Below are 18,423 nucleotides of genomic sequence, written 5' to 3'. Positions count from 1 at the left end.
TTATTTCATAAAATCTCGAGCATATAAATAGCTACAGAACACGTAAGTATGTAAATTAATGAAATGAACGATTTATTGTTATGAAAAGTGGAGAAGACAGCTTATTTATTAGCGTGGTTTTTTAAAGCAATAAAAAGATTTATTACGAAATTATTTTACTCTTGTCAGGACTTGTGGTGTGGCAGATTAATTTATTATTGTATGGAAATAGTATATTCCGGCTTATTTAAGGAAATCACTTGAAAGTTTGCTATGAAAGACAACAAAGAAAAATATGTAAGAAATGAAACTGTGAAAAGAAAGCTGATTGATAGCTGACAAAGCTAGGAGAGAATAAAATAAAAAGTAAAAGATAATAGGAATATTTATATCTGTATATCTTTCACCTAAAATAAGAGCATTTTACTAATTACTAGAAGAGGTGTAGAAATCTTTCAAAATGGTTTATATTTAAAATATTTTTTTGTTTACTTAATTAGAATGCGGAAATAATGATAAACGTAAGCAGGACAATAAATAACTAATTTGACTATTCATTAACTCTTAAATATTTAAGAAAGAACAACTTTTCTGTTGAAATACAGACCTATAGGACAACGCCATCTAGCTAGATCAGAGAGAATTAAAAATAGAACGGCCTTGTTAGTTAGCAACCGTTCTTAGTAACAACTATTAATTTTTATTTATTTTCTGCACATATTTATTAATGTCAACTCAAATCATGATTGGAATAGATACAGAGCTTTTCATAAGACTTAGTCAGAGTCGGAAAACAACATATGTACCAACCTATGTAACTGCTTCATATTACCTGTCGACCTGCCATCTTATCTTAATAACACACTACGAGTATTTCTCTCAAACCACACACTAACTGTCGAAACACAATCTTATCCCCATCAAGAGTTTGATATCTTACTACCAAGTATGTAAAATAATTTCACAAGTCTAAATCTTCATCACGTATGCAAATAAGGTAAAAACTCGTTAAAATTGCAACATCGCATGTAAACTGGTGCATGTGGTATCAACTGAGCTTGGTACTCTTGGTACCCGAGTTGCCCAATGAGGCTTGAGATAACCGCGAGGTCAATGATCTCGGATAGATGAGTCACTGCTACTTGACATCCGAGACTATGCGGTAGACGCTCACACCTTGATTTAGAGTGTGGTTTTACTGTAGAAGCTTTTTGTATTGAATGGAAATTGTTTGGTTGTAAAACTATTTTATGAAAAACATTTTCTTTTCCAGAAATAAAGATAGGACTAGAACTTATACATTTAATGATCTTGTACCAAAATCTAGTTTTAATTGTCTAAACTGAAATTTTAACTAACATAATTCGATATATTCTCATCCATTGCATACATTTTTAGGACCCAAAGCGAACCTTTTCTTATAAAAAAGTATAATTTTCATCAATCAAACGTAATTTCGGAAACAATGGAAAAATAACAGATCTTTTTGAGTTAAATTTTGCGAAATTGTTTAGAAACAGCTTTGCAATGAAACCACACCTTTATAGGCTGCAGTGTGGTTTGCTAGTAGATCTAATTTTAATTCAGTGCTAACGAGTTTGAGAGCTATTTTAGACTATGCTAATACAAATGCTTTTGTAGTGATTCATTGATATTATATTTAGTCTAATTCAGTAGGAGAATTCCTTCATTTGCTATGCACATAATTAATCAGAATAATGCTTTAAATCAATTCTGTCACCTTATCATCTTCAATGGATGTTCATCTTTAACATCTGTCTATTTGTAACAAAAATTAGATCAGTTAAGTCACTTTTGAAAGATTATGACTAATGACAAACATACTAGATACCATTCAACTATAAAAAAATATTTGTAAGTTCCGTAGGTACACCTGATATCTGCTCGCATAACCAAACAAAACGTATAAAGTATCTCCATAACAAAATAAGCGGGGGCGTCTAGAATGCTTTTATGTCAAGCGCACACGCATTGTCATTACCATATATCTTACAATGTATCAAGGCTTTTAAATTGTCTTACATGTAAGATGTATGCTGTACTCTCTATGGAGAAGTCTCGTAGTTGCATCTTTGAGAGATACCAGTACAATGCGACTTGTATTCTGGTGCAGGCGCCGATAACCTGTGTAATATTACGCCTAAAGAATGTATATATGATATCATAGTCTGAGCTACAAAGCAAATTCAACTGCCAGAATAGGCCAATAAAAATCAAAATTTATGTAGTCTGATCAGTTTAGCACAAAGTGTCAGACGCCTTCAGGCTCCAATTGTTACGGTTCAGCTTTGTCCTAAATCAGTTACTTTATCGATAAATTATAATTCGATAACAATCCTCGCCAAACTTGGTTCAAATCTTGCGAAACAATTCACGACTAACACAGAGCAATCAAAACTGTCAATCAAGCCGATTTTCACATGACCATATTTATGGTCACAATAGGTTCATGCATCTATTATGGCCTAGCAATATTAGATACTGCCCAATGTGACCCAATTCTGATACAAGTGTTTTTTATCAGTCGATACGAATTCGTTATGATATCAAAGATAATAAATGTACCTAACATGTTAGCGGTATTAATATTTAAAGGTTTCTAGTTTTTTGTTCTTATGTTTTAGATTGTGTCTGTGAGTTCGTTTATAAGGTAAACCAAAGAAATAAATGTACTAGATGAAGCCATTAATTTCTTTTATTGTGTAGTTTTCATTTCATATAAAACGCTTAAGTAAACCTATTGATAATAAAATGTTGGATTAAGTTAGAGTTAAGATTTCACTCACAATTACTTTCATTTAGATTCAGTCAAATATCAGTTCACTAGCAATATGTATGATTTAAATTTGAATTATTGTTCAGTATAATTGAAAAAATTAGGGCTGCAGAAATTATTTAATTAACAAAAGTTAGTACAGTAGAGGTTCTTATCTAGCTCGGAAAGTATGGAACTAATTGTCTAAAAGACAATAATTCAATAAGGTCGTGGCGTGTTTCAGGTTAATTTATTTTGCACAGAATGTACTAACACAGGTATGGCGAACTATAAATGTATTTATTTACTATTCTGATACCAATTCTTAGCGTGGACGGCTTTTGAACTATGTACGTGGGAATTGTATGGATAAGACGTTTTGTGTGTTTTACTTATAATAGTTTTGTTTTAAACAGTTGCTGTGGTTGTTCCACTGTCAATTTTAAATGAAATAAAAGTAGGTAGTATGTATAGATTAACAATCATAGCATTATGTATGTACCGATTTGTGTTGATTCTTCATAGGGGGTTTATGGGCAAGTGATATTCTTGCCAATCTAATTACCTCTTTGATATATTGTTGCTGATGAGAGTAGACCGTATTTAAGTTTCTTTTAATTTAAAATATTAATCTTTAGGTTAGCATGCCTTCTTGAAGTTAGTCCCATCGGAATGGAACAATAGTCTATAAGATTTTCATTCTATTACATTTCAGTGTTCGATCAACGTGTTAAATGTAATCCCAAAGCCTTTATCCAAAAACAAAAGAAAAGCATGTCCAGCAAATTCCAGCGATCTAGTTTGCGGCAGCGCCCACCGACACACATGTGTAGCTACATACAGTTTCCTACGACACGCCCGAGTAGGACCCTAGCCTGTATCTATAGGACATACAGCCTCTATATAAACGCCCGGTATCTTAGAATTCGGCACACAACAAGCCCTAGTGCTTACAGTAACGTACCATTTGAACTTAGATAAATCTTACACAATGTTCGCTAAGGTAAAGTGATATTAAGTTCATGAGTGCTTGGTGACAAGTGTTCATTTTATGGTGGTTTTGTGAGATGGTGGTATTTTAGTTATTAAGCTTGTTAGCACATTTTGTTACTTTTATTCTAACTGAAAAAAGTATTAGTGAAATTGATAGAGTTTTGAAAACAATAACTTTTGTTTCTTTACTTCATCGATGTGAAAAATTTCATGGTTACTGATAAAAAATATCCAAAACTTTGCAATAGTTTATCAGTTGTATTCTAATTCGTGGGTACTAATAATAAGAATAAACAATCAGACAAAATTATAAAATGCAAAGAAATTCTTAATTACAATGCGAAAACCTTTCCCATATTTTTCATTTAACTTAGCTAAACTGAAAAAATTAACCGAAAATTCCATCAAAAATACAACGAGCCCTTTTATCGCAGGTGTTGTTCGCATGCGCGCTAGTAGGCGTCGCGCGCGCCGGTTTGATCGCTGGGGGTCACGGCGCATTGTCGTCACAGAGCATCGTGCTGGGCGCCCCTGCCCTTGCGCATGGCTACGGAGGTTACGCTGCCGCACCTGCTATTGCGGCCCCTGCTTTAGGATATGGATTAGGTATAGTATAGAAAATAGACTGATTGACTACAAAAATGTGATTATGTCATGGATAAATGAAAAGTGTATGAAGGTATTTTTCTGACAGGAAAGAAAGAGCTTGTTGATATGCACTAGGTTAAATTACTAGCGAAGTGCTTCTTCTGAGAAATTCGAACATCAAAAATCTAGGAATCATTATTTCTAGAACCCATTCTACAGGCTTTGTATTATATTCACTGAATGCTTTTTATTCACTGAAGGCGCTAAAATCTTGCATTATGACAGCTTAAAATTAAATGATCACAGAGTTTAAAGTAAAGATACTAGATTTGATGGTGATGATGGGAGATGTCTTGATATCAGGTCGCTTGCAGGTCACGGAGCCGTGGTTGCGCATGCGCCGGTATACAGGGCACCATACGCGCACGCCGCTGCCCCTGTTGAGGTTTATGTAAGTTATGTTGCATTTTACAACTATGCCATACTGATAATAGAACACCTATAACTTTTTTAATTTTTAATCGATTCAAAAGAATATGACATAGAAGTCGACTCGTGCTGATGATTGATTTAACCCGTTGTCTGTCGGAACGCAGATCTACGCGAGACACAATCTGTTTTCTATTGTGTCTTATTTACCGACAAACAAGGGGTTAAGGGACCTTTTAAAAATTCCAGGCCCACCCCCGCTACCAGTTCAACTACGGTGTCACTGACGGTCACACCGGCGATCAGAAGAGCCAATGGGAAGCCCGTGATGGGGACGTCGTGAAGGGCCAGTACTCCCTCGTTGAACCCGACGGCACCGTGCGCACTGTCAACTACTCTGCTGATGACCACAATGGGTGAGCCAAAAATTTCTGAGATAATCTTCTCGCCTTTTTTATCCACTTTTCAATAGTAAAGTATGTTATGGATCCCAGATATTCTGTATGAAATTGTGCCTAAAGTTAATTTAGAGATAATAATTGTGATTGATTTAAAGGTGGCGTGCGTCGCCTGGTTTTCAAAATTTTTCAAAATGCCTACAACAATGATGTGAATTTTGCTCTATAGATGAATGAGAATAACAGTACATTTGCAATCCCAAACTTTTGAGCATTTGACAAACCAGTCCTTAATAGTACAGATGGAGCCCAGTAAGGCTGATGTCTGATCCGGCGGTTAGGCACGAAAAGCAGGTGTATGAGCGGGGTGATTTTTAGTCAATAAGAGTCAGACACTCCCTCTTACCTCATCCAAGGTAGGAGAAGTCATTGGTTGATTTCCCCTCCACAGTAAAAAAAACCCCTTAAAGTCGTGGTCAGTTCTTTTTGACAGCTGTTAACATTTGGAACTTAAGTGATATAAAGCTTTGTTACGATTTTAAATACAAATAATAATCGTTAATTACAGATTCAACGCTGTAGTCAGCAGGCACGGCCACGCTGCGCACCCCGCTGCCCACGCAGTGGTCGCCGCCCCAGCCCTTGGCCACGGCCATCTCCTCCACGGCTAAACCCCAACGACCTTTTAGCCTAGACCAACACCGACGACACCTATTTATTTCTACGTAGCTTAAGCGAGGACGGAATGCGACAACGAAAGAGCATTGTATTATGAACGATTACAGACTAGTGTGCTTACGCCCTAATCGTTTCACAATCTGCACAGGGACTTAGGCCCAAATTAGCATAGAACTTTACATTTTCATCCATCTATTTTACAAAGCATTAGAACCTTTTGTATTATATTTTCTTGTAGTGTGTAAGTTTTTCGTGTGTTTTTTTTTTATTATTTTATTTTTCGAACTTCGTACATTTTGTGAAACGTTAGACGATTGCTTGCGGGGTGCTGTGCAGAAACTTTGGTTTTTGTGACTGATAATAATGTAAATTAAATATAATATTTGTCATATATTTCTGGCTTATTATTTTATGTAAAGGGTCTTTCACAATTTTTAACACTTGAAAACATTTTTTAATACTAATCTGTCTAAAACTTAGATTGAAAAGTACCTTCACTTTTTAAGAATTTCGATGATAGGTATCGAAAGTTCCCTAAAGTGTTACTTACTTACAGTTTCTTGTGCATTTTTTCGAATTCTCATTAACTTCATTTCGTTTTAATAAAGTTCAATGGTTACGGAACAGGTGATAAAAACGGAACCAGTTTTCAGTGAACACGTAACAATCAACCGATTCAAAGAAAAGATTTTACGCACTTATTTTTTGAGTATAAAAAGGCTCTTGGCTTCTCCAATTATATCATTTAATTTTTAAGTGTATCACAACATATACGCACAATATGTTCTCTAAAGTGAGTACCTTTTTGGATTTACAAAATATTTTAACAAAAAGTAAAAAAAAAGATTCTTCCAACTAATATTTCTAGACTTCGTTGACATCTATTATCATAGAAACAAAGCTTCCTTTCAATTAGCGTAACAAGGAAAAATATGTACACAGTAAAATCAATAAAGCTCTATTTTCCTATTTCAGATCATCTTCGTCATCGCCGTCGCAGCGGTATGTGCCCAGGACCATCACCAGCATGGTCATGAACAAGGCCACGCCTACTCCTCCCAGTCCATCATCCGCCACGACATCTCCCATGGACACGAAGACTCTCACGGACACCAGGAAAGCCAGGGTTACCATGGCGATTCTCATGGACACCATGAAATAAGCCAGGGCTACCACGGTGCTTCTCAAGGACACCATGAAATAAGCCAGGGTTACCATGGTGGGGAACATATTGTGCACCAACAACCCATCCATTACGTTCCCATCGCCGTGCATCACCAGGCTCCCATTGCTGTCCATCATGAGGCTCCCGTGGCTGTACACCACGCCGCCCCCATCGCTGTCCACCACGAAGCTCCCATCGCTGTACACCATGAAGCTCCCGCTGTACACCATGTTGAGTCTGCTCATCATGAGAAGGAGCACCACCATGGTGAACACCACGTCGACTATTATGTAAGTTTAGTATTCTGTAGTCGTAGGGAACAGGGTAAGCCCTGTCTTGCCTAACTCCTACAATCATTTCTTTTTCATTCAATCAATATTTAGATTAAGATTATTTATAGACAATCATGCAATTATGATGATTGAATGTGATCAACCGTTAAATTATAATATAACCAGATATTTTATCTGTTCAGTGCCATAAAAATGATGAACACAATGACTCAACATTTGTTTTCTCCAAAAGTGTAGAGGATAGTGGCGTAGAGCAAAGATTAGATATATTAGTCTTTTTTATGTTTAATGGGCCGACGTTTGGCCGCTGTCTCGCCTGATGGTAAGTGATGATGCGGCTGATACGATAGAACACGTCTGCCCATAAGCAACCTATTCACTCGGGCTTTGAAGAGACCCAGGTTAATACGGATGTAATTTATCTACTTCCAGGCTCACCCCAAATACGAGTATGAGTACAAAATCGAGGACCCTCACACCGGTGACAACAAGTACCAGCACGAGTCTCGTGACGGTGAGAACGTGAAGGGCGTGTACAGCCTGCACGACTCTGACGGCTCCATCCGTACCGTTGAGTACTCCGCTGACAAGCACAACGGGTAAGAAAAAAACATTGATATGCTAATCGAATCTTTAAAAGCAATTATTCCATACAATTCGTTACATAATTCAAAAACTCATGAAAGTACTTCTGATTCGTTTGAACACCATGAGTATCTGCTTAGTGAATTTGCTATTTGAAAAATTTAGAAATAGAATCAATTAAATATAACTTTGCAGTGAACTGAGTGGTAGAACTCAGCTAACGATTAATAACGAAGGATTAGATGCTGACGATCTACGGAAGAGATACTGTGTTAACAGTATTTAGTCACCTATTATTACTTCTCTGACTCGATCTGATTTTTAGAATATCCATCAGTTATTTACATTCTAAGTCAAAGTCAAAGCATTTATTTCTATATAATTTAGGCACTTTTGAAACGTCAAATTGAATTGCCCTTCAGTTTGTTCTTTTTATCAGTGAAGCTAGAAGCATTATGGTCCTATCATAAAATTTTCTTGTCATTCCAGTTTCAACGCTGTTGTGAAGACTGAAACCAAGCACAGCCACGGCCACGAACACCAGTACCACCACTAAGAGAACAACCTCACCAGTACCTGATAATATGTTATCTTCTTTATATTGTTTCTAACTGTTAAATATATTATCTAGTCTAGTGGATCTAAATATTTACGGTTTTTTATTCCATTTATTATATTCTAGTAATTAGCTTGGCATATGTAGCGTAGGTAATGTTATAAATAGATCAGATGGAGCCCAGTAGCACTGATCCGTAGCTACGGATTACCTAGCGGGTTTACCAGGGCTTCAGCTAGAAAAGCAGGAGTAGGAACGGGGTGGTTTTTAGTTAGTAAGAGTCCGACACTCCCTCGGAGAAGATATTGGATGATATTTCTCCTTAAAAAAATATATAAATGGGTGGTTACAACTCCTGTAGCGACAAATGAAGAAACACTATAACCGTGACTTGACTTAAGTAGATTAAAATACTAATTTAAATCCATCCGTCTTGTTCTACAGGTAGATCTATACGTTGACTAAGCTATATACAACGTGTAACAAAATACCCATATACATCAAGAAGCGCTGATGAATACAGGTTGAATAGAGTCTCTACACGAAGTTTCAGCTTAAAATACGATGAAAAAGATTTTTGTACCAAATACTTGGTATCGCATGTTTCTTGATTTTAAATCATACAAACATGTCACAACTCTACAGGGATCACTCGCTAATATTACGAAACATTTATTCTGTCAATCTGATCGCCTAGTAGCTGTCTACCTAATTTTGAAACACGCGACGGCGCGATTTGAAAAATTCATAACTTGATACCATTAAAAAATGAGTTTAAAAAACCCTTCCCGTATCGTTTGTTATGTTATCTAGAAGCCGTGTACTTGATATGTATACCCCCTTTTTGTTACACGTTGTATAAAATATTTTTTTCAAAACCAAACCAGATTATTCTGATATAATCATTCAACACCAAAAGGAAACGAATTCTATGGTCCTATCAGTCTGCCTTCCTTTCACACGACCGTAAACAAACATAATTATGCGAGTACGAGTACGGTTATATAATATCATTTAATTTTAATCATTGATATAATAAAGAGTGGTCGTGATCGACAAGTAGGTCGTCGGTGTCAAAAATAATTAATCTCATTTCATTAACACTGCATCAGGCAGTTGTAATCTGTTGTGTATATAAAAAAAAATATTTGTTGTATTTCCTCATTGCAACTAAGACAAATAAATTCAAATTACCTAGAAAACTGTGAAATATGAGAATAACAATAAAATGATTATATTATCGGCTTACTCACGAAACTGTTTGACAAGGAACTCGACTAGTTTCAGTAGCAGCGCGAACATCGCCGCCTCGTGTGTCGCGGAATGCTGCTCATGAATGTGAGCTTCTAGCATGGCTTAAAATTAGTCGAGTTCCTTATCAAACAGTTAAGTGAGTAAGCCGAAAACATAACAATTAATTAATATGTCTCACGAAAGTTATAATAAAATTATAACAATAAAAGTCTTGTATTAGATAACAATTAAATTAATTCGCATCATAAACCAGAAGATATTAGAGACATTGTATAAACTAAAGTAGTTCGTAGTGCGTGTTACGCCTAGTGATTCAATGACCTTCCTCAAGAAAAAGTTTCGTCCGGAAGGTTCCGCGGTTGGCTACGTGACATTTTGTCCGAGTATCACGGCGCTATCACTTCGTGGTGCTCTCGTTTTGTGTTTGATTTACACACACATTTTGTTTTTATGTACAGAATTTTGTAGCTTTTCTGAATAGTAAAGTAATAAATAATTTGCTAAATATCTAGAATATAAAATTGCTTTACTAGGAAAATGAATAATGTCAAGATTTGAAAAAAAAAGTACTTTTTAACTGACGAAACATACAAAAATCATTTGCAGACCATACAAATATTATGGTTATAGAAGTTTCTGATACCATAACCGAATACTTAGCTATTGCACCATATTTGATCTAATATTTTCAATTAGACGAGTTTCGTGCGTAGCCTGAACTATGTGTTACATTAATGAACCCATTTTTGATTTACAAACTTCAAATTACTAATTTTATTTAAGTTACATGAATGTTTAATGACTCTATTATTGGAAATTTAGCAATCATTGGATAATACCGAATTGCTCTGGTATTGTTATAGTAACGCACTTGATTGAATTTCGTTGACGCAATTTCTTGTGGTTGAATTCAAATAAAACATGAGTATTTCCATAGCAAAATATTGCCTACATCACGTTTTTTTAAGCAAATGAGAGCTCTTAAATTATTTTTTCATAATGATTTGAAATGCCGTAATAAATAAGGTTTATATTTTTTTACTTTGTCAGCCTCTATACTTTCCAGTGTTTCAAACTGTCGATTAATAAATTATTGATCGTAGTTAAAACTTAATCGAGTGACTTTAATGATAGCAACTTTAGCAGTTATATTGAAATAATATTTGAAAATAGGAACAAACAGTTTGAATATTTCAATCCTCATAGAAATCAAACATCAGATATATACTTCAAATCATTAAATAATCTTTATTATGAATAGAATAATAATAATATAAGTAGGCAAGTACACATCTAGTAACAATAAAAACTAAAAACAGCAGAACAAGTGATCAGTCTTGTCTTAGTTCTGATGATGGCTTTCAATCTGGACCTGGTGGCCAGGGGCGGAGTGCTTCACGATAGCGTTGAATCTGTAACAGAAAACGAAATAGTATTTAGTCCAAAAGTCCTCTAATGGACCTCCGTGGGGAGAGAATTTTTGATAACAATGAAGATGCTAAACTTGGAGATGTAAGTTTAAAGTTGAATAACGATGCCTTCATAGTGGTAATTTAATTGGTGGTTTGATGTTAAAGTCAGGAATGACTGCTTATTGTCATCATGTGGAGATGTAATTACTCTAAATCCATTTTGATTGAGCCACATTAAGTACAAACTTTATCATGTCAGTATCAATTAAAAATTACCGTTTTTTGCGGAAATGAAATAGTATTGTCTTTCCTTACTAAATTTCCTTTTTTCTTACATAAGAACAATGATGCCTCTAAAATTCCATTAACACGTAATAACACGGCCTCAGGTGATGATGCGAAATAGAAAGCTAAACAATACGAAGGCAGTGCGTGACTCGGCGCATAAAGTAGTCAAAAATGAACTACGTCTAGACTCGAGATCGTTCTTACTAGATATCTATTACAAGTTATTGGTTTTGAATTGGATAGTGTTAAACCTTTCAATGCTGTATTATCTTGTTAAGAGAGAATTCAGCGAAAGTGTATTGTTGGAGTTGCATATCCTTCCATCTTGTTTCCGTATTCTTCTACAAAATTAATGGCAAAAGTAGGAAATTGGGACTGAACCCTTTGGAAAACTAAGAGCCTATGTATTGTGATGAGTGAAGTTAGACAATATTTTCAATCTTTTAAACTTACCCAGTGTGTTTGTCAGAGCTGTACTCAACAGTCCTGATGGATCCGTCAGCTTCCTGAAGACTGTACACTCCCTTCACAACATCACCATCACGGAATTCATGCTGGAATTTGTTGTCTCCGGTGTGAGGGTCCTCCACTTTGTACTCGTACTGGTATTTAGGGTACGCCTAGAATAACAAAAAGTAATCGGTATTAACCAGGTCCATTTAAATGCGTCTACTCAACTACCGTGGTCTAAACGGTGTAATTTGTGTTTGGAATAAATGAATGGAAAGTCACCATAAAACTTTGAATCGGAAATAAGTGTTTTATATTCAATCATGTTGTGTACTTACATAATAGTCGATGGGCTCGTCGTGGAAATCGTGAGCGTGAGCATCGGGAGCAGGCACTGCATGATGGGCGGGCACTTCATGGTGAGCCGGAATAGCGTGGTGAACGGGGACAGCATGGTGAACAGGAGCTGAATGATGAACGGGAGCAGCGTGGTGCACTGGGGCAGCCTGGTGCACAGGGTAGGCATGGTGCACAGGGGCGGCATGGTGCACTGGGGCGGCATGGTGCACTGGGACAGCTTGGTGCACTGCAGCAGCGTGGTTAACTGGGGCAGAGTGATGCACAGCAGTGTGGAGTTGAGCACCATGGTGGAAGCTCAAACCTTCATGAGCGTCAGCTCCTTGGTAGTAACTCAAACCTTCATGACCGTGAGCGTAATGTTCCTGAGCCTTTACGGGAACTTCACGATGCTCTTGAGCGGTATCAAACTGAATGGACTGATAATGTTGAGCTGGAGTCTCGTAGCGTAAAGGAGGTTCTTGACGTGTCTTTTCCTCTTCTTGCATATATTGGTATACGGGAGCAATATGGTCATTTTGGGACTCTTGGGACTCTCCTTGACCGGCGAGACGGATAATGCTCTGAGAAGAATAGGCATGTCCTTCTTGTCCGTTGGCTTCAGGAGCAGCAGCAGCGTACTGAACCTCCTGGGAACCTTCTTCCTCATGAACTTTTATGGGAGCATGTTCATAATACTGCCTGTAACTCTTAGGAGGTTCATGACGATTCCGTAGCGCGTATCCATGTTCCTCACACAAAACCGCAGCAACAAAGGTAAGCACTATCACCTAAAACAATAAAAACCGTTAATTTGAATTTCTAAAACAAATAAGTATTGTATTGTGTACTCTTATTATTATGATATCACACACACTCACTTTAGCAAACATTTTGTTCTTTCTCCTAAGACTTCCGTGGTGGAACTGATGAATTAACATAGTCATTAGCTCAATATATACCGGAGACGTTACGAGAGAGTATTGAATCAATTTGCTGCCGCTCGGGGCGTCATGTTTGTAACCCACAGCGCGCGCACGGATCTATGACGTAATTTACGTAACCAATGTGAAGGTTGTCAATCCAAGGAATTAGATCACTTGACTATTGTCCTTTGCCTATTGTTTTATTAATTACTACATACCACGGTTTTTAAAACAGACGGTCTAATACGATCTAGGTCTTAAAGATATCTTCATTAGGTAGGTCCACTGGGTACTCTAATTTTCTGAGAGAAATCTTTTTCGTTTTAGTATTCTAGAATAGTATCTTGGTTCCTTTGCATAATTGACTATCAACATACTTCTTGAAATTCGATTAAAAGTACGATTTCCGATTTCACTGTTAAAATTATGGCCTAAAGCAGTTAATATAAACCTAATCACGATTGTAGCTACGTATGGCTTTGGTTAAATTAACTTCATTAACGTCCATTATTTTCAAAAGAAACCCTGCTATAATTATTTTCAAGTGTATTATACGATTTACTTAGGCATATAAGATTTACTGAATATGGCATAAATTGCAACCAGTTTCGGCCAGTCTGGGCGTTTAAAATGAATATTCAATTACACGTATGGCCATGAAATTGAACTTGCAGCTGGTTAATTTATCACGTGTGTGAAAAAAGTGATTTAACAAACTTATAGAGTGTCTGCCAAGTGTTTTATTATTAGTGTAATGCTATTAATTACAATTATATATATTTTTTTAAAAACGTTGCCCTACACTAGGATTTTCTCCTGTGTCGTGGGTGCGTTTACAAATATACAAGTTCACGTACACATGACACCCAGACCCGAAACAACAATTTGTGGATCACACAAAGAGTTGCTCCGTGCGGGAATCGAACCCGCTACCCGTTGCGCGACAGCCAGTTGCCCAGCCACCGCACCAACTGTGCAGTCATATTTTTAGTGGCTATATTTGCATAAAACATGATTTACGTAATAAATTGAGAACTACAATTATAGAAACATTTTATTGACGGGTGTTTCGAGGCATTTGGACTAGTCTAGATAAAATGTGTTAAAACTTTACTTCTTTCTTTTGTTTAACGAGTGAATGGGAACGTCAATAATTTAATGATTTATTTCATCAAACTATATTTTCCTGTGAGTAGAAAACAAACAACTGACACATCCCGCCCCAGGTCAGGCTGGGGGAGTGTCAGTCTCTTAATTACTAAAATCCCCTCTCCAACTATTGCTCCTTACTTAGAATACAGTTACCCTTACATAAATTTTATGATTGACTGCCAAATGCCGTCTGTCTTAAGAAGCTAAAAAATCATCTGAGATATGACAAATGCAACGAATTGATAGACAGACAACAATGTTAGAGCAAACTAGATCAGACTGGTCATGCCCTAGAAACCATTCGCAAACTAAACGTTTTGGTATCCGGTTATATGTAGGTACCTAGTCAAAGTTACAGTTATCTAAGACCAATGGACATTTAGAAAAAAAAACCTTTCATTTCGAACCATATAGAGACAGAGATCACTTAGGGTCTTGGCTGCATACTTGGTTAATGAGTATCACAATGGCATGTAAGGAATTTTATCTGTTGTAGGCTACAATGGGACTTAGAAAATAGTGAAGATAATAATGTATTTTGTACTATGAAGTCCTTTTATTTCCTTAGAGAATGGGTATGAAAAGGAAACATTCATTTCCTCCGTCATGGGTCAGTTACATAATGAAAAACTATCATACAATTTATTATTCAATCAACTTCAAAAACAACAGGAAGTTATCAGTTTGACCTGTATGCATGTATGTTTGTGCGCGATTATCTCGCGTTTAGATGAACCGATTTTGATGAGATTTTTTTTTAGACTTAGGTTTAAGGTTTTAGGTACATAACCCGACTTAAAATAATTGATAAAAACCATGAGGCGATTCCCTTTTTTAAAAAAAGGTATATTTCATCACTCATTTTATTTATAATTAATTATTTGAAGACATAGACATGGTAATATGTTTTTGATCCGAGCTGTTTAAATCTAAACTTTTTAATATTTTATATTCAGTAACAGACCACGTGCCATTACAACCCACAGTTCGTAAGTCTTTTTATTAGGCCAGTTAGTGACCCAGACACAGCGCCAACACTGAAATTGAATAACTAAAATTGCTACTTAAATAACAACTCAATACCAAAGTCTAATCAATCACAACAAACAGTCTGACACGGTGACCAGTCAATCATGTTTGAATAACTGTTTTTATAATAACAGCTCTGTAGCTTTTTATATCAAGCTCGTCCCTCATGACAATGGAAAGTGACCTCAACTGTGTCATTGCCGTACTTTTTTCTTAGTAAAATCAGGTGAACTAACCACTTACGCATAGAAGTCTTCATTGTGTAACCATGAACCACATTTAAGTACCTCTATTTCGCAATGTCCGTCATGCGGATCGTTGGTTTCTTTTTATTCTAATGTTTAATTTTATTATTATATCATATAGAGTAATTAATACATATAGAGTAATATAGTTTTATTGCAGTAGTAAAGATTTGATCATGTTACTCATATGTTGAAATTGGTTCGTAGAAGGGATACCATTCATAATATCGAGTGAAATACTAGAGTAACAAGTATATCTCTATAATATTATAGTAATTACGTTTTACGTTTATCATTTTCCCTGTACAATAACTATCGTGAAACATATTAAATTAATTGAGTTGACCTGTTGTCCTTATCATCATTATGAATTGCACTTAACTCAAAAAACCTCAAAGAGATATTGTTCAATGTTTTGCGATTTATAATGTCTTGACTAACACGTATTCATATTTAATTTATACCTAGGAAAAGTAAAGAAATCCCAAAAACATGTTATAAAATTGTACTTCTTCTATAAAACCCTCTTAAGTGCCTTAGTATGCTGTGTTCGATTTCTAATCAAAATGACATCGACATTCGTCGTAGGTACTTCGGTATTTAATACCTTCCTTATTGCTAGTTTACATGCTTTCGTATGTGGATATATGTAACAAGCGATGCGGCTAACTTTCCATGATGTAAGTTAATACGGATTCCTTCTACTTACTTATCGGTAATCTATGTCACTGATGCATACAGATTTTTATTTATTTCTAGTCTTTATGATGCCATTATTCTTAATAGTGTCTCGTGTTAAGATGAAATAAAATAAGCGCATTATTTTTAATTATTTATTTTAACAAACTTAAATTATTGATTAAATATTATTTTAAAACATTGGTAACTAATTAATGATGGTAATGGTGGTCATGTTTGAAGTTGCCCTTGTGCAGAACTTCAGCGTTGAAACTAAAAAGTAAATATATCGTGTTAAAAGACATAGACCTGTCGCTGATACGACGAATTATTACGAATTATTTTCATTTTATCATATGGGTAGTGGTTATCAAATGACAATGTAATCCATAATTACGATAATCTTAAGTTAAATAATATTTTATGGGAAATCAAAACCCTAATAGCAGTCTTAAGGCGGATACTACATAATTTATTAAAGCAAAAAAAGAAATAATAGTTGAACTTACCCAGTTTTCTTGTCAGAGGTATACTTGACAGTTCTGATGGAGCCATCAGCTTCATGCAGACTGTACTCGCCCTTCACGACATCACCATCACGATACTCGTGTTGGTACTTCTTGTCACCGGTGTGAGGGTCCTCCACTTTGTACTCATACTCGTATTTGGGATGAGCCTGAAATAATTAAATACACATTAGCATAATAGAAATATATTTCTATCATCCTGCAACTTTCTATATACATATCACGCCTGTCTTCCATGGGGGCAGGCAGAATCAATGGACCGACAATTGCTACGATTCTTCCATATCTCTTTCGCTTCATCAACAGTCATCAGTTTTTTCATGCATGCTTGTCGGTTAAACGTACTTTAAATTTGGTCCTTCTTTAATGCAACTTCTTTAGTATTCAAATTAATAATAATATGTAAATTAGAATTTAATAGATAAAGTGTTGGTAAAATGGGATCCAATATCCGATGTGGAATTTGTGTTACAAATTTGTGGTAAATTTTAAGAAACCCTAGATCAAATACTTTTAAATACAAAAAATACATGCAACTTACGTAGTAGTCAACGTGGTAGTTGTGATGACCATGGTGGGATTCTTTGTGGTGGGATTCCTTGTGTTGAGTTTCCTTGTGATGAGAAACTTCAACATGAGGAGCCTGTTGAACCACATGATGCACAGGAACAATTGGGACGTAGTGGACTGGAGCTTCAACGGCAATGACCTCATGAACTGGTGCAGGTTCTTTGGCAGGGACGAAGTAATGTTTAGGAACTTGATGGTGGATCTGACCTTGAGCTTGCACATGTCCTTGGTACTGAGGAACAGCATGAACTGCCTGAACTACATGGGCTTGTACTGGAGCCTTATATTCGGTATGATGTTCTACTTTCTTTGGTGTTTCATGCTTGATGACTGTTTTTAGGGAGATGGAGTGATGATGGTGGTCTTGGCAGTAACCTGCTGCCAGCAGAATCATTGCTGCGATTATCTGGAATAATAAAGTTCTTAAATTAATCACTTTTCTATAGCATTTAGATAATGTTAGTTATTGAATGATTAGTATTTATATATAAAGTGGTCCAGTATCAAATTGGTACTGATATAGTAATGAATGAATCCAAAAATTCAATTACCATTATTTCCTACAACATATAAAACTAAACGGCGCTTAGCTACATTAGTATTTAGACTAGGAAGTAGTCTAGACGTGAATGAGTTCTAGATTTTCCTATTGTATAATATTGCCATTAGGGTAATTTATTGCGGTTTCATGATACTAACGTTTGGATACAAATTCTAGACTGGGTACAACGATACCAAATATTTTTTTACAAACTCTCACAAATTATTGTTCGCATTATTTATTATTACTTAATACATAAGCTCTTCATGCACCTATATCTTTGAGAATTATGATATAAAAATACCTTAGCGAACATCTTGCTGCTGTTCCTTCGAAAGCTGGTACAAGTATGATGCTGTATCCCAAAAAAACTTTTGGTTTTATACTCAAAAATAATCAAAAGTAAAACAAGTTTCGGTTAAATAAAGGTACGCACTGAAAATCTGGTTCACACACATGTAATCTGAGTTCGTGAATCTTTACGCAAGCTTTAATTTCTTCAGCTTAAAGTACCCAATCTGTCATCGAAAGTAAATATGAAAGTAAACATGATAAATGTAACCTTCATTACGGTA

General features: G+C 35.8%; 4 protein-coding genes across 4 annotated transcripts; 2 read left to right on the top strand and 2 right to left on the bottom strand.

Moving 5' to 3' along the window:
• Positions 1–3,611: 3,611 nt before the first annotated feature.
• Positions 3,612–6,234, top strand: LOC118261962 (cuticle protein 19-like). Its single transcript, XM_035573038.2, has 5 exons — positions 3,612–3,758; positions 4,183–4,354; positions 4,711–4,787; positions 5,015–5,181; positions 5,732–6,234. The coding sequence occupies exons 1-5, from the start codon at positions 3,747–3,749 to the stop codon at positions 5,832–5,834; spliced, it is 531 nt and encodes a 176-aa protein (XP_035428931.1). The 5' UTR covers positions 3,612–3,746; the 3' UTR covers positions 5,835–6,234.
• A 258-nt stretch (positions 6,235–6,492) lies between these two features.
• Positions 6,493–8,526, top strand: LOC118261992 (cuticle protein 19-like). Its single transcript, XM_035573074.2, has 4 exons — positions 6,493–6,634; positions 6,817–7,296; positions 7,732–7,898; positions 8,374–8,526. The coding sequence occupies exons 1-4, from the start codon at positions 6,623–6,625 to the stop codon at positions 8,438–8,440; spliced, it is 726 nt and encodes a 241-aa protein (XP_035428967.1). The 5' UTR covers positions 6,493–6,622; the 3' UTR covers positions 8,441–8,526.
• A 2,391-nt stretch (positions 8,527–10,917) lies between these two features.
• On the bottom strand, positions 10,918–13,207 carry LOC118262126 (histidine-rich protein PFHRP-II-like). Its single transcript, XM_035573272.2, has 4 exons — positions 13,062–13,207; positions 12,183–12,971; positions 11,848–12,014; positions 10,918–11,106 (listed from the first exon to the last, which is right to left on the bottom strand). The coding sequence occupies exons 1-4, from the start codon at positions 13,125–13,127 to the stop codon at positions 11,037–11,039; spliced, it is 1,092 nt and encodes a 363-aa protein (XP_035429165.2). The 5' UTR covers positions 13,128–13,207; the 3' UTR covers positions 10,918–11,036.
• Positions 13,208–16,422: 3,215 nt separating this feature from the next.
• Positions 16,423–18,164, bottom strand: LOC118261767 (histidine-rich glycoprotein-like). Its single transcript, XM_035572718.1, has 4 exons — positions 18,153–18,164; positions 17,279–17,713; positions 16,720–16,886; positions 16,423–16,483 (listed from the first exon to the last, which is right to left on the bottom strand). The coding sequence occupies exons 1-4, from the start codon at positions 18,162–18,164 to the stop codon at positions 16,423–16,425; spliced, it is 675 nt and encodes a 224-aa protein (XP_035428611.1).
• Positions 18,165–18,423: the final 259 nt, after the last annotated feature.

The sequence above is a fragment of the Spodoptera frugiperda genome, chromosome 20 (assembly GCF_023101765.2).
Source record: "Spodoptera frugiperda isolate SF20-4 chromosome 20, AGI-APGP_CSIRO_Sfru_2.0, whole genome shotgun sequence".
NCBI lineage: Eukaryota > Metazoa > Arthropoda > Insecta > Lepidoptera > Noctuidae > Spodoptera > Spodoptera frugiperda.
The sequence above is the reverse complement of the archived record's forward strand: the minus strand, read 5'-3'. Positions and strand labels throughout refer to the sequence as shown.

Bases quoted from the DNA above. Each gene is read 5' to 3' on its own strand.
- LOC118261962 (XM_035573038.2), top strand. The intron at 4,355-4,710 runs GTATAGTATAGA...GGTCGCTTGCAG, and splicing joins TGCTTTAGGATATGGATTAG to GTCACGGAGCCGTGGTTGCG. The intron at 5,182-5,731 runs GTGAGCCAAAAA...CGTTAATTACAG, and splicing joins TCTGCTGATGACCACAATGG to ATTCAACGCTGTAGTCAGCA.
- LOC118261992 (XM_035573074.2), top strand. The intron at 7,297-7,731 runs GTAAGTTTAGTA...ATCTACTTCCAG, and splicing joins AACACCACGTCGACTATTAT to GCTCACCCCAAATACGAGTA. The intron at 7,899-8,373 runs GTAAGAAAAAAA...TTGTCATTCCAG, and splicing joins TCCGCTGACAAGCACAACGG to TTTCAACGCTGTTGTGAAGA.
- LOC118262126 (XM_035573272.2), bottom strand. From the start codon at position 13,127: ATGACTATGTTAATTCATCAGTTCCACCACGGAAGTCTTAGGAGAAAG. The intron at 12,972-13,061 runs GTGAGTGTGTGT...TTATTGTTTTAG, and splicing joins AGAACAAAATGTTTGCTAAA to GTGATAGTGCTTACCTTTGT. The intron at 12,015-12,182 runs GTAAGTACACAA...TTGTTATTCTAG, and splicing joins ACGAGCCCATCGACTATTAT to GCGTACCCTAAATACCAGTA.
- LOC118261767 (XM_035572718.1), bottom strand. The intron at 16,887-17,278 runs GTAAGTTGCATG...TAATTATTTCAG, and splicing joins ACTACCACGTTGACTACTAC to GCTCATCCCAAATACGAGTA. The intron at 16,484-16,719 runs GTAAGTTCAACT...TTTACTTTTTAG, and splicing joins ACCTCTGACAAGAAAACTGG to TTTCAACGCTGAAGTTCTGC.